Source organism: Gopherus evgoodei, chromosome 3 (assembly GCF_007399415.2).
Source record: "Gopherus evgoodei ecotype Sinaloan lineage chromosome 3, rGopEvg1_v1.p, whole genome shotgun sequence".
Taxonomy (NCBI): domain Eukaryota; kingdom Metazoa; phylum Chordata; order Testudines; family Testudinidae; genus Gopherus; species Gopherus evgoodei.
Window position 1 is genome coordinate 216,568,682 of NC_044324.1, and position 15,417 is coordinate 216,584,098.

Below are 15,417 nucleotides of genomic sequence, written 5' to 3' on the forward strand. Positions count from 1 at the left end.
CAAGGCATGACCTCTTGAATTTTTCTGCAGTTCAGGCTCAGCTTCTGCAGCATGGCTGGGAGAAGGCTCCAGTATTGCTACGACTACAAAGACTATGCCTTGCAACTGTTCACTGTTGAACTCCCAGAGAATCTGTTAACTGTCCCATGCTCCTGTGACTTGCAGCCTTCACAAGCCAATGGCCGTGAACTTGTTCAACAAGTCAGAGTGCAGACCAAAACTCTGTGCATATTTAAGGCGGCAAGGAACTGAAAGTTAAAACTGGCGATTGTTATAATGGCTTAAGCAGATCTTCACAAAATGCCATTAGTACTTTAGAAACCAAGAGGACTGGTCATCCAGCAAAAACATAGGCCATAATCTTAAATCACCATTACAAATAAACAATGGATGTTCCCAAAAAAACCAAAGCGATAGAATGGAAGATCTCTTTATAGAGGTTTTTAAAACATATTGCTAGAATAAATTATGTATACATTAACCTTATCCTACCACAGAAGTTGACTGATGAACCTAGTAAATACACCTCTAACCCCGCTATAATGTGAACCGATATAACATGGTAAAGCAGTGCTCGGGGGGGGGGGGGGCGGCGGTGGGCTATGCACTCGGGTGAATCAAAGCAAGTTCGATATAATACAGTTTCACCTATAACACAGTGACTTTTTTTGGCTCCCGAGGACAGCATTATATCAGGGTAAAAAGGTGTATTTTAGGCTCACAAAAAAAGAAAAAAGGCAGCATCCAACCGGTAATTACTCTAATTTTTCTCTCCTGTCCCGTCTAATAACAATTGCATTTGCAGCTTTATCTGGGGCAGAGGGAGAGGAATTATTCTTTAAACAGGCCTTAAAGATATTGTCTATTTAGAAATCTTTTCACCCACAAGCCCAGTTAGTACATCCATTGTAGCATACTGGTATTATTTATAGTTCAAAAACAAAAAAAAGTTAGTGACTGGTTGGCATCTGATATTTCAGATGCGGACCTAAAAAGGTCCATCGATGGATATCTGCCCTCTTGGCTTTGAAGTGCCACCTTCAGGCAAAGGCCTTGGTTAACTAGATTTAAAAACACACAAAAAAAAAGCAACTTTCAAAGTTCCTGGAGGATATAATCACAGAATCATTATTCTATGGCCAATTTTATAGCTTTTAAGAGCTAAGAGTTCTGAATGTAAGAATGAACTTACTACCAGTAGGCTAATTTGACTTCATTCTGCACTTGGCTTCAGTCCAACTTACAATACATCAGCAAGAAGCCAATCTCAGGTATTTTTAAAGTCTAATATTTGGCTGGGCTTCCAATGCAACAAAAACCCAGCCTCTGTATCCTCTTATCTTCTGCAAGTTACTTGCAAACTATTACACCAAGTAGGAGCTGCGATTAATGCCTTGCTTGCCAACGGCAAATCATGCTTTTGCCCTTCTTAATGGAGAATTTAAAATGAATTTAAGAAGCAAGAAAACCCAGTTTATCTTTGTGAATGAACCATTTGCTCTTACAGATGGGACTTTGCAGAATGAAATGTCAGAGCTCTATTTATTATCTGAAATCGGTTTAACATTTGGCAGGAAAATTTTTAAAAAAAAACAAAAAAACCACAAACAAAAAAAAAACAACACAAGAGCCTGGAAAGAAAGACAAAACTACTCCCAGAGTCAGCAAAACCAGCAGCTGAAAGCAGATAGAGCCTACAGATAACAATAGTTTGCTGTACTTTTAGGGTAAAGTTTGAAGATCAGTTCTCTATAGCATTCCACATAAAATGTGCTATCATTTGAGGTAAGAAAAAAAGTAATTGTATTCCCAACTGTTAGACAAGGGCCAGCAGAAATAAAATTGTTCCTTTTTTAGCATATCACCACACACAAGAAAAGAAATATTTTATTCTTTAATATTTGGCCAGGATAAGGATTTAAATGAGAAGACTAGTAAAAGGAGAAGAATGACAAACATTCAACTGTTCTGTAGGTCTAAGAAGAGTTCAGCCTTTTTTCCTAAAGATTTCTATTGGCCCTGCTTGTATTCACTCTGCAAATGAGTTGGGAATAGCAGAACCCTAGATCAGCAATGTCTGGTTCTTATCCAAATGTTCCACCTAAAGAGGATGCCAGTTCTCATGGATTGGACAGCCCACCCTGCAGCATTCCTGAGAATTGTACAATATAATAATCTTGAAAGTCAGCAGAGTGGATTATCCACTTTTTTCTGGACTTGAACTTGTGACCTTAACAGTAGCACAGCAGAAAGCAAATGTGCTATGCACTTTGCCATAGTAACCTTCCATGTATTCTTTTCAATTTAAATACACACAATTAAAACAGCTACAAATTTTGGAAAATTATGTACAAACCCTATATTTTTTTCTTTTGATTACATATAAATACAAATTAGCTATTCTTCTAAAAAGTGGTTATAATAGTAAATAAATACAAAATAAGATTCTGACCATTATACTTCATGTGCTGGGATTAAACCCATATAAAATGTACAACTAAAATACATTTAAAATCTTTAAAGGAATAATTCTCTGATTAAAATATTTGTTTTCCCAAATTTTGTGGACATAAATATAAATTTTCAAAATAGTTGTATTTTTTTCTTTCCATTTCATTACATAAATAAAGTCTTCATTGGGAAATATTAAAGTGTCAGCTTTTTTTGTATTTGTCTAATATATTTAGCGGCACCCACAACCCTCCACAACCATATCTTGATAGTTCTTTAATACAACTTTTTCGTTCTCATCAAGGTAGAGCATCGAAATAGCACTCAGTTCTGTCGGAACACAGCAAGCCTTAGGGATTTTGGAATTCACGGAATTGACCAAAGTCTGAACAATGGCATGGTTTGTGGTGTTTAGGTGATCTGCCAATGGGAAAGGGCATTCCCCATGGCAGTAAAAGGCACCATATCCTGGTGGGGCAACAATCCAGTCATTCCACCCTACATCATTGAAGTCCACATACAAAGGATGTCTTTTGCAACTGGATTTGTGGCGTTTGCGCTGTTTGTGTTTCACTTGGCGTTTCTCTCTTTTATGGAGAGGGTGTCCCTTGCCATCATGGCCGAAAGTTACTAACAACGGCCGGAGCTGAGACCAGCTATCTTCATCCTGATGCAAAGACCTGCTAATCCTAACGTGCCTCTTGGAAACACTGCTCTCATTGTCCAAGTGAACCACCTCTACTATAAACCCATGATTAGGCTGTCTATGTGCAATCCACCTCATTACAGCTGGTGTTACATCAAAGCTTTCCCATTTACTTGCATTCTGATGCACCAACCTGGTGTCCAAAAGTCTTGCGGTAGGGTCCTTAGAACTGGCTGTGGCTGGCTTTATAATTTCATAAATATTAATACGGTGATGGTAGCTGCTATTGTTCTCAAAGGTTTCCTGCACCTGCTCCCGAAAAATCTGAAGTTCGGCCGAGGTGAGAAATTCCTCATTAGGGATGGAAGTTAAATTAAAGAAGAAACGCCGTGTTGTTTTGCCACTTGCTTCTGGGAGCTCTTCCCAAGCTTCTAAGTTCATCAAAGAGGGAAAACAAAAACACAATCAGTAACAGACAAGCAATGAAAACATGAATTACTCTTCTGCTGGAAACTTTAAACAGCACATGTGAGATCTGAAACTTTTACAAAACAAACAAACCCGTTTCCCTTGTCTGTTTATTCATGCAAGAGTGTATAGCATGCAGTTAATAATATTTGATTCATTGTCAAGCCTTTTGATCCAATTCTGGTAGACCATGCATTCCAAGTGGTTATAATAAAGGGTAAGAAATGTAAAGTATTACTTTGGAATTCAAGGATATTAGCAAGAAAACTTTAGACCTCCACTAACTACAGTGCTAATCAGAATAATTAAAACTGATTGAGGATTTAAGGTAATTTTGAAAAAACAAGAAATGCAAGAAATATGGCTTTTACGTCAATCCCTTAAAGGCCATTCCAAAAATAAAATTCCACTATTTAGATTTACAAATCTTAATATACAGATTTTGGGTCCTAACTGGAGACCAGGAACCCCACATCTGTGATGGTCTTTCCTGAAGCACACCCTACTATTTTCCTCTAAATATCCATAAAAGGTGGTATTTGTATTGATTTTTTTCTGCTGACACTCAAGGGTGGTACTCCAACGATGGAACGGAGTTCATTCTAAACGATACAAATGAGAAATCGTTTCCTAAAATTTATCCTGTTCTCTCCCCCACCACTAAATAATAAACATTTTGGGATACTTGGGGGGGGGGGCGGGAAATGGATGTCTTAATTAAAGAGCATGCATGTGGCTCAGACCATGTTTGTAGCCCTATAAATTATAAACCAGAGTGTTAACAAATAAGTCTTTCCAAAAGTGTTTTCAACTTTGATAAATATGCTAGAAGATAATTCATTCATCTTATTAGCTGAAATCATTACTCGGGTGAGTAATTCTTACTCAAGTGATTAATCCCATTGATTTTAATTTCAATTTCTTGTATGAGTAAGCATTATTCATAAACATCTCTGGATTCAGCCTAAATTATATAAATATATACAGCTGTATAGTATTTGTCTACCTCAAAACATGGACTCATGTTTTCTCATCAGTCACAGGATTTCCAGGTAGCTAGAACTGAACAATGGTTTTAAGGCAAGCGCTGAGATTTTTAATTTGTTGCATAATTACTTAATTTGCAGATTTTACTGACCAACATAGCTATAAAATGTGCTATTACTTTCCCACTTTTGTAGAATTCTCCCCCCCCCCCCATGTATAGTTTTACATTCAGAAATGTTTTAGCATGAATGAACCATACACTGGATTTTCCCCCATTCATTATGAAGAATTTACTTTTACACATCAGCACAAACCACAGTGCAAGGTTAGATTTCACAATTAATCTCCTTCCTCATTATAAGGCTTCCCATCAGACAGTATAACCACTGATCTCAGGCCACTTCCTTTGTATACCAACTTAATTAAATCCTAATAAAATTTCTTTCATCACAGCTCCATGTTATAACATGTGGAGTCTGTATTTTCATTAACTTTGAGCGAGACTATAGCATACCACCACTGAAGACTAATAGCTAGAAGTTATTTACAAGTTCTGGAAACTTTTTTTTTTGGCACAAAGAGCAGATGGGCAACAAGCAAGCCACTCACTCTACAAGTCTATCTGTGTCAGATTAGATACCCCAGTTCAGCTATGTTATGCGAGTTTGCCAGTCCATGGACATACAACTGGTAAGCCAGTTAACTACGAAACAGACAAATTTAAAAAGGAAGAAACTCATCCAGGAAGTCAAGATCATCATCTCTGTGTGCATTTAGTAAGCATCAAAGATAGGAGTGTTAGACAGCTGAATATAACAGTTAAATGTAGCTAGTTTTTGGAACTGACATATAAGGCTCCAGTTATACAGTACTGATCTAGTTAATTAGATTCAAACTCACAGAACTTGGAAAGCTTTCAAATAGATTTATGTGCACATTTTTAACAAATCTGAGAGATGATGGGTACTAAACGTTTGTTGAACAACTGAATAATTTTACTTTACTATATTTCTTCGAAGCCACAGACACTCCAGTTCTTGCGAGTACCCATTTTACCTTCTTTAAAAATGCAGTCAGCATCTTAATGAAGAGATGACCATGTTACCTGAAGGCTCAGGTGCACCTGAAGTCCAATGACCAGCTGTGGCAATGCTTTTATCAACCTGAAGGCTTACCTTAGATCTACACTAAATCTATCCTAGATTCAAACAGGAGACAAGAAAGTCATTGTGCAAACAATACAACTGATTGTTGCACTGATCTCTCCTAGGGATTAGAAACCTTCCAAAAAAACTAACCCAAATCAACTCTAAACCAAGGAGACTTTTCTGGTATTTAGCTTTCATTTTTTAAGGCTATTTGTGGGAATTCTTAATTTGAACCCAAGCTGTAAAAATAAAACGAAAACTTCACATGGGATGAAGGGGGCAAGTGGGAGGTGAGAGAGGAGACTTTCAGAATAAATGCCTCAGAACATTACATTGAAAGACTGCTTTGAGAGCTTTTTAAAAAAAAAAAAAAAAAAAAAAAAAAAAGGAAACCTGACTACGCCTTTCTTGTGAGTTTAACAAGAGCTTATTAGCAGCCAAAACTTATTCACTATTTGGAAAGATCGCCCCCTCCCCTACACACACACACACACCTTTTTTTTCCGGGGGGGGGGGGGGGGTTCCAATGCTGATGGCGCACACACACACACACACACACACACACACACACACAAAGACCTGCTCACACTCATTCATAGACACAATACTCTTGACAACCGAACACATGCTTTAGTGACCTCCTACCAAACCCCGCAGTTCACACACACACTCCCCCAAACCAAACCCTGTCTCCTCCCAGCCCTCCTCGCTCCTGCAGGGGAAGGAAGAAGCTCCCAAGACCCACTAGGGGGGAGATGCCAGGGGTGGGCAGCACACACACACACACAGAGCTGGGGGGGAGATGCCGGGGGTGGGCGGCACGCACACACACACACCCCCCAAGCTAGGGGGGAGATGCCGGGGGTGGGCGGCACGCACACACACACACACACACACACACACACACACACACACACACACACCTAGGGGGGGAGATGCCGGGGGTGGGCAGCACACACACACACACACAGCTAGGGGGGGGAGATGTCGGGGGTGGGCAGCACACACACACACACACAGCTAGGGGAGAGATGTCGGGGGTGGGCAGCACACACACACACACACACACACACAGCTAGGGGAGAGATGTCGGGGGTGGGCAGCACACACACACACACACAGCTAGGGGAGAGATGTCGGGGGTGGGCAGCACACACACACACACACACAGCTAGGGGAGAGATGTCGGGGGTGGGCAGCACACACACACACACACACAGAGCTAGGGGGGAGATGCCGGGGGTGGGCAGCACACACACACACACACACACAGAGCTAGGGGGGAGATGCCGGGGGTGGGCAGCACACACACACACACACACACAGAGCTAGGGGGGAGATGCCGGGGGTGGGCAGCACACACACACACACACACAGAGCTAGGGGGGAGATGCCGGGGGTGGGCAGCACACACACACACGCACACACACACACACACACACAGACAGAGCTGGGGGGGAGATGCCGGGGGTGGGCAGCGCACACACACACCACACACACACACAGCTAGGGGAGAGATGTCGGGGGTGGGCAGCACACACACACACACACAGCTAGGGGGGAGATGCCGGGGGTGGGCAGCACACACACACACGCACACACACACACACACACACACACACCGAGCTGGGGGGGGAGATGCCAAGGGGGCAGCGCAGAGAGAGATAGACACCCCCCCGCCCCGGTCCGTACCTTCGTGGTGGAAGCTCCTGACCGTGTTGGCGCGGCTGGCGGCTCTCTCCAGCGGGGAGCCCGGGGCGGAGTGGCCCAGCTGCTGGCCCGCCTGCAGGCGGTACAGCTCCAGCATGTAGGGCGGGATGACGGCGCTCTTGCTGGGGCTCGGCCGCCGCTTCAGCCCGAACATGTTGAGCAGGCGCAGCTCGAACTCGCTCAGCAGCTCCTGCGGGGCGGCGCGGCCCGAGTCGCTGAACCGCCGCCGGCCCACCTCCGGGATGAGCCCGGCCGAGCCGCCCAGCAGCACCTGGTACAGCAGCAGCGCGAGCAGGGAGCGGATGGCGGCCACCATGGTCAACCTGCGAGGACAGAGGAGGGAACGGGGGGGGCAAGTCAGGCGGGCCGGCTCGGGGCGCCCACTCCGGTTCCCGATCCAGAGCTGCCTTCCCTAGGAGTAGGGGGAGGGCGGGACCCCCCGTGGGCCTGATCCTGCCCATCACCTATTGCTCCCCCTGCAGAGGGAGGCCGAAGGCCACGGCTAGCGGGATTTGGGCTCAGACTGCCCTGTCCACATCGGGTCACGTCCTGCTCTGGGTTACACCTGGAGCAGCTCCACCGCCTCCCGGAGGGACTCCTGATTCCAGACCTGATCCTCCCCCGCCCTGGACCGGGCCCTTGCACGGCAGGATTCGGCCCACAGCAGAGCTGAGCCTAGTCGGTGTCGAGATACAGGGCACCCCTGTGCAGGTGGCAGCTATGCGACCACACAGCTGTCGTCTGTGGGCAGGAACCGGCCTGGCCCTCTCCATATCTAGGTAGGATCATACTAGGGCCATGGCCAGCTGTTTCCAGAGGTGTTCGTTTGGTGGTTGCGGGGTGCTACAGAAAGATGGGGGTGCAAAACAAGGAAGATCGGGAGCGGGCGAGGGCAAGGGCTGAGCCAGCCCGGACCTGGATGGGCAGCCTGGCGGCACTACTAGAAAAAGCCCCCCCACATCATCAGTGGAGTGCGAACAGCCACCATAAAGTAGCTTCCAGGCGGGCTGCACTGAGGCGGAGTGGGGGGAAGGCTACACGCGTGGACTGTGTTGATTCGCCGTGGGGAGAAAGGGGAGTAGCGGCGTCCGGACGCGGCGCGTCCGGTCGGAAGCAGGCGGGACAGGTGTGCAAAAGCCAGAGGCTCGCGGGTCCAGCCCAGGCGCCCGGCCGCCGCCTGCCACCCCAGCCCAGGCGCCCTCCGCCGCGCTTACCTTTAGGAGCCCGCCGATCGCCTAAGCAGCAGCCGCAGCGGCGCACCGGGGCACCTCCATTGAAACGGGCTCCACATAGAAAGGGTCTGGCCCGGGAAGAGCGAGGGGGCTTCCCAGCCGGGCAGGGGGTTTGTATCCGTTGCAAGCACCTCCCCAGTGGCGTGCGGGGTTTGCGAGGAGGGACCCCCGTGGGCAGGGAAGGGAGGCGAGATTCCCAGCAGAAAGAGCGGGGGAGGGAAGTTATTTTCTCCGGGCAAGTTTCAGCAGCCCTTGGGGGGGAGGGAAGCTCCCAGAGCCAGAGGGAAATCGTCCTGCTACGTCCTTAGCCAAAGCCACCGGCTTCCCGCTCCTGGGAGACGCTGGGCGGTTGCTGGGCTTCTCGCCCTCTTCCTTGGGGCGCTCTAACGCCTCCGCTGCAGCCCATCGCTCCTCCTGGGAGTCATCTCTGGGCAGAGGGTTCCCGCCGCTCCGCGATGGCCCGGGCGCTACCTGCGAGCAGCAGGGGAGGTCGTGTCTGCAGGAGGGACTCCGGTGCGTTCCTGCAGCATCCCTGGCTGTCACTCCGCCGCTGCGCCGCTGACAGCGGCCGGGCAGGACGCAGAAGCGCCCCGAAGCGCAGTCCGCCCCTGAAACATACTTGGAGCCAGCGGGTTGAGGAGGAGGAGGAGGCGGCGGCGGCAGACGGCAAGTCTCAGCCAGGGACGGGGCTCTCCCTTTGCAAAGCAGCGATCCACAAGCGTTGTGGCTTCCTCCGGGTGCGCGTAGAGAGAGCTACGTGCAATACAGTTAGCAGCCTCCTGGGAAGCAATATGCCCTTAGCATCAGCAGCGAGACGAGTCCAGCAGCAGCAAGATGAAATTTGACTTTTTTTCCCCTTTGCAAGTCGCCCGGCAGGAGGAAGCAGCCGCAGCAGCGCTAGGGGGACCCCCTCTCTTCGCACACGCTCCTCCCGCGGCGCACGGGGGGTGCCCAGGCCCTTCCCTTCGCTTGCAAATTGATTGAGGTGGTTGGATGCCTCCTTGGCTTTTTGTGGCGCTGCTGATGTCACGACCCCGGGGGCTTGAGGCTCCTCGCCAATCACAAGGCGGGGAGCGAGCGGTTGCCGCTCCGCGCTCGCTGCTTTTAAAGGAGACGCCGCCTCCTCGGCTCCTCTTTGCAATCACCCCGAAGGGGAGCGCGGCGAGGCAGCTCGCTCATTCACCTCTTCCCTCCCCGCTCCTGCTTTCCCAGCCGTTCCGGGTGGGGAAGGAGGAGAAGGCTGGGGGGGAAGCGAGGACGGGGTTCGGCTGCCAGATCCAACCCGCAAGCGCTTTATTTTAAAACTTCTGGGAGGAAGCGGGGGGGTTCTCAGTAGTCACGCGACACAACAGCCCTGGCCTTTCAGCCTGCAGCACTATGTCCCTCCAGGTGCTTTATTTCGGAGGAGGGCGATTTAAGTTACAAAAAATTACTCCAATAACCTGGTTGCTAAAGTTAAACCAAGATCAAGGATCTGGACATTTCTTCTTTTTTAGGGGATTTACCTTCCCTGCATTGAAAAGAAAATCTTGATTATTGTCTCTCCCTCCTTCCACCCCCTTTTTCCTCTCTCATCAATACGTGCCCCCCCCCCCCGTCGCGGTTTGGTTGCTGCAGACACCATTGCGGGTTAATGCAGCAAGTAAATAAATAAATGCATCGCACGGTGCCATGCCCGCCTGTATCCGAGCTAATCACACCGATGAGAGACAACGAACGTGGAGCGTGATTTTTGCAAATAAGGCGCCTCCCATGGGAAGCGGATAATTCTGCTCCAATGGGAGTCGGATCAGGCTGTCACCCGGTAGCTGTTAGTTTCGCGTCAAATTTAATAATCCTAGTCCTAGGCATCTCCCGTGCCACAAGATCTCGCCCTGTAGGGAATCGTTTCTTCTCCCGGGAATCGGGATCAATCCATGCACTGGCTAAAACGTCCGGCAGAGCACAACCTTGGAGTTAGGGAATGACAATTGCATTAGCTGGAGCCTGCGCGCCTGCAAGTGGAAACGCAGAGGAAAATCAGAGATGTATATTGAACAATGATCCATTCATTACACGTTCCCTCTGTACGAGAAGAGTGAAATAAATCTGGGGCTCTGCTTATACAAATCGGATTCGTTTCGTGTAGTGGGATTTAGGTGTTTGCTGACTTCTAAGATGTGAAGGTCAAATAAGGTTTTGGGAGAATGGGAGTGTTTTGAAATAAACTAGGCCTATAGAAAAAGTAAAAATAATCCAGGCACGCCAGCTTTCCAGTGGGTGAACACAAAGCATTCCCAGTTAATGACATAAACAACAGACCCTGGGCCCTCAGCTGGTGTAAATGGCCTCGCCCGTGGTTGTGGATGTGGTTCAAAGACTTCAAGGTCTTAGAAACAGCATCAGAATGGTTAATCTAAAGGTACTGTATCTAATGTATCTACATAGACTCTGTCTAATGTTAAAATGGCTAACACAATATAGTAGCCCTGGTCAAATCTAAAGCAAACCTCAGCCATTGTTTGAACTTTGCACAGATAACAGAAAACTCATTTCTCACTTTTTAAAACCTGTTTAGATTGCAGTGGATGAGTTTGGCTCTTGGAGAGGAAAACTAACTGCTGCTGTCATGCCAGCAGGAAAAACTAGGGTTGAGTTCTCATAAGCACCTCCTGAAATGAAGGAGGTTCATATCTCCTGCTTGTAGACTCTCCCGGGGGTATGACCTTTCATATTCAAAAGATTTCAGAGGGATGACTCCACAGCCAAGAACATGGGTTTTTTCAGTAGGTATCAAGTTCATTGTGCTGCTTTCTTGTAGTGGGAGCACCTTCAGAAATGTTCCCCTGGACTCAGATCAGTTCCTTTTCCCAGAGGCACCTTGACTTCTTCATTCCTTCAAAGAACGCTGCCTGAAATGTACCCATCTTACAGGCCAACCTTGGCCGCTTCTATGACACTGTGTCCCCAGGCTTGAGCAGAGATACGAGACTCAGAGTGACATAGCCCCCTCTTTGTTAAACTCTAGCATCTAGTTTGATAAGTAGTGGCAGAAGGGAAGTGGAGCTCCCTGCTAAAACGTTTGCCACTCACACCTTGCGTGTCACACAGCCCATAAGTCTCATGGGGAGCTGAAAATCATGTGCTGCCCCAATTGAAAGAAAAGCATCAGATTCTCAAGAAAGCTCCTTTTATCCTTTGGGAAGCATCATTTTAAATGCATTTGACTTTCTAGGTTCAGCCCCTTAGTTCTTGGGAGTTCAGGGCTGCTTTGCTGAGAGCCCTGAATGTTTTTAAGATATGCCTGCCCTCCAGTGGTGGAAACGTGTCAGAACTCTCTGGATGTGCAACTCCCCATTAGAAAACCTTTTTGGATTGGCTTTACCGCTGAGCCGCTCTCTGGGTCCTACTCAGCAGATGCAGGATGCCGGTCTATAGACTGAGCGGCCTGATTGCCCATTTCCACAACTAGTCCCCATCCATCCTAGAGCTGGTGCTGGAGCGTGATGCTGCAGAACCCCTGTGTGACAGTAGACACGTCTTTAGGCTCCTAACTTCTGGGACTTAATCTCTTTGTGACCCTGTAGAATAGGGTTACTAATACTTCCTTTTCCCCACCCTTTGTCCTACTTGGATCATGAGCTCTTCTTACCAGAGACAGTCCCTTATTATATGTATATACAGTGCCTAGCACAATGGGGTCCTGGTCAAAGTTGATGCCTGTAAGTACTAATGCAATAGAAATGACAACACAGAGGATCAACTGTCCAGATCCTACCATAGGCTCCTACTTAAACTGCCCAGAATCCCTTGTCATGTGCTCCTCTTCCTCGGAGCACCACCCAGGAGGGGCGGGGGAGAGGCCTTGCAAAGTACTCACGGGATTTGACAGATCAAATCAATGTGTGGAGAATTTAAAGCACCAGGAGACAATTCCATGGTCATTTCCACCATTCTGAGTGGTCCATTTTGCACAGTTCAGGGCTTGTCTATATAGGAAAGTTACACCCATATAAGCTAAGGTGTGAATTTAGATGGCTCTAGTTACACTGGTATCATTCCCCATGGAGACACTCTTACTCTGGTAAAAGAGCAGCCTTTTTTGGTTTAGTTTTTGTTGCTTTGGAAAGGCTTTAAGCCAACCCGGAGAAAGCCACTCTTATTCCAGAGCAAGAGTGTCCAAATGAGGAGTTATAACAATATAACTATAGCACTTTAACTATACTGAGATAATGATGTAACTGATAAACATTTCCTATGGAGAATACAAGTCCTGAGACTTGCCAGGCTCTGATTTCTACCATGCTTCCTCTTCATTGCATGGGCAGGAGCGGTGGCCCAGGCTGAAATTCAGGCCCGAGTGAGGATGCTAGCTGAGGAAGTTTTCCTTCAGCATTCCATCCCAGATCATGTTTAATTTTATGACTTCCTGGAGCTCTTTAGCATGAATTTAAGGTGCATGCAGTGTGACTTCAGGGCACTCTAATTATGTAAATCAGCACTAAAATAACAATAGCAATGTAGTTTACACATCACTGACATTAAATGAGCACTTCAGCGTCTAATTGCCATTCCAGTTCAATCTGCAGTGGGCCACGCCAGGAAAAAGTCATTTCTTGCCTTAGCATTTAGTCCCTGCACCTGGAGCATGGGTTGTACTGAATGCCCAGCGTCACTCTATCTACATATGGTTGCTGTATTAGGATGATGAGCCATAGCAGGGAGAAATGTGTCTACAGTTGTTCCAAAGGCCTGGATAAACTCTGACCTGATTTAACATGTCAAGAGGTTCCTATAGGTTTGCTGCCTATTTCTGATTTTAAATATAAATAGGCCCATGGATCCTTCTGATGTTAAAGCCATAAAAGCCTTGGACTTAATGGAGTAAAAGGAGAGATGTTTCCCTTCGCATCCTTTGTCACTTGTCTGTTCAGAATGTAAAGCCCAGATCCTCAAAGGTATTGATTTCAATGGGAGTGAGGTACCTAAATACCTTTGGGCATCTGGCCCAAAGCTCTTGGGGGCAGGGACTCTCTCCTACTAATTGTTTGTTCAAGTGCCTAGCTGTGGAAGGAAAGTTTATTATACCCTCCCCACCAACTGCTCCCACATGAAATCTAGCCCTGAATGCCTAGTCCCCCTCTTCCTTCAAAAGACTTCTACACTGGAAGTGGGAATCTGAACTAGGGTGACCAGACAGCAAATGTGAAAAATCGGGACAAGGGGTGGGGGCTAATAGAAGCCTATATAAGAAAAAGACCCCAAAATCAGGACTGTCGCTAGAAAATCAGGACATCTGGTCACCCTAATCTGAACAGCCTGGCATATCAGAACTGAAGCAGAGATGCCTGTATCAGGTCAGATTTCTCATATGAAACAGGTAAGGCATACAGGACGGTGCCTATTTTCCTGCCCCGTAGCAGATCCTCCTCTGAGCAATGGTAAAGGGGAAGCTAACTGTTTAATAGGTGTAAGATGTTCTAGTCTGTGTGCACCACCTTTTGAGGGTGCTAATGAGAGATTCAGAAATGCACTGATTCGAAGCTCGCAAAGAATTTGTCCACAAAGGTGCCTGTATCCCTGCAGCTTACTTTATCAAAGGAGGACTCAGCTAGCGAAGTTCTGGCTATATCCTTCAGCCCCAAATAGAGCTGTGTGCAGTGCATTGGGTCTACAATCCTTTCCACTTCATGCCTCATCAACATAACCATTAGCCAGGTTTGACTTGCAAGGACACCTGTACAACCTAACTGTCCTCAAATTACGCCTTCACATTTGCCAGTGGAGAGAAAAAGTTGTGCAGGAGTAAGTGAGGCCAGCATTTGGCCTGCCGAATCCTTATCCTGGTGATGATGCACAAGCCAGAAAGAAGACAACTGGATTTTAAGTTCCCAGGCTGAGTTGTCACAACCATACTCCCCCAAATCCATCCGTTTAAAAATTGGGGGGGAGGGAATCTACGCTAAAATATGGAAAATATAAGTAATATCACATAAGGGAGGGGGCTGTTTCAGAAAACGATTGAAAGGTGTTAGTGCTAGTCCTGTTTTGGCTTCATAATTAGTCAAGACCGTCCTGAACTCTCTCTCTAAACTGTTCTTCCTGTTTGCATCGATGTGCATTACATGTGTGGACATTTCCTACAATCTCACTTAATAGGAGCCTAAACGTTATGTTTGCTCTTGATGGTTTGGTTTTTTAAGGTCTACCAGTTGTATGTTCTGGCCCACCTTTCTTCCGTTCCCTTAAAGAAAGAGGCTGGATGCCCACTCAGGAGGCTACTTACAAGATGAGTTGTTTTCAACGACAGTCATTCCATTTAATTCTTTTCCACCTAGGCTGATGTCTGGCATCTTAAGTTGTTGCTTTCTTTAACAGCATCTCTCAATGCCATTAGCAAATCTTGACCTCCTTTCCATCATAGCTGTAAGGAAATCAGAATTCTATTAAGAAACGCAGAAACAGTGTTTTGTACATTTCCATAATGTCTACATTGCTAGGGACAGAGAACAGAACGGCGACACTACTATCTTTTTTCTCTCTCTCTCTTTTCACTGCAAAACTTACAAGCGTCAAAGAGCAAAATGACATGTAAAATTGTATTCAGTGTTTTTATAAGCAATAGTACTTTAATTTTCGTATCCTGGGGTGGAATGGAGATTTCAAGGTCATTTACCGTCAAAGTTTTTCCTTGTAGGTATTGCCTTAGACCAGCAAATGACCTTGAAATCATCAATCCGTTTACATTTGCAGCATTTATTGAGGCTGTGGGTTCAAGAAGAGCCCCTTTCTATGC

At 46.6% G+C, this 15,417-nt stretch overlaps 1 protein-coding gene across 1 annotated transcript; it reads right to left on the reverse strand.

Annotated features, from left to right (window-relative positions):
* Positions 1–680: 680 nt before the first annotated feature.
* BMP2 (bone morphogenetic protein 2) lies at positions 681–8,709 on the reverse strand. Its single transcript, XM_030558024.1, has 3 exons — positions 8,625–8,709; positions 7,393–7,733; positions 681–3,528 (listed from the first exon to the last, which is right to left on the reverse strand). Exons 2-3 carry the CDS (start codon positions 7,724–7,726, stop codon positions 2,684–2,686), a joined length of 1,179 nt encoding a protein of 392 aa, XP_030413884.1. The 5' UTR covers positions 7,727–7,733; positions 8,625–8,709; the 3' UTR covers positions 681–2,683.
* Between the last annotated feature and the right edge of the window lie 6,708 nt (positions 8,710–15,417).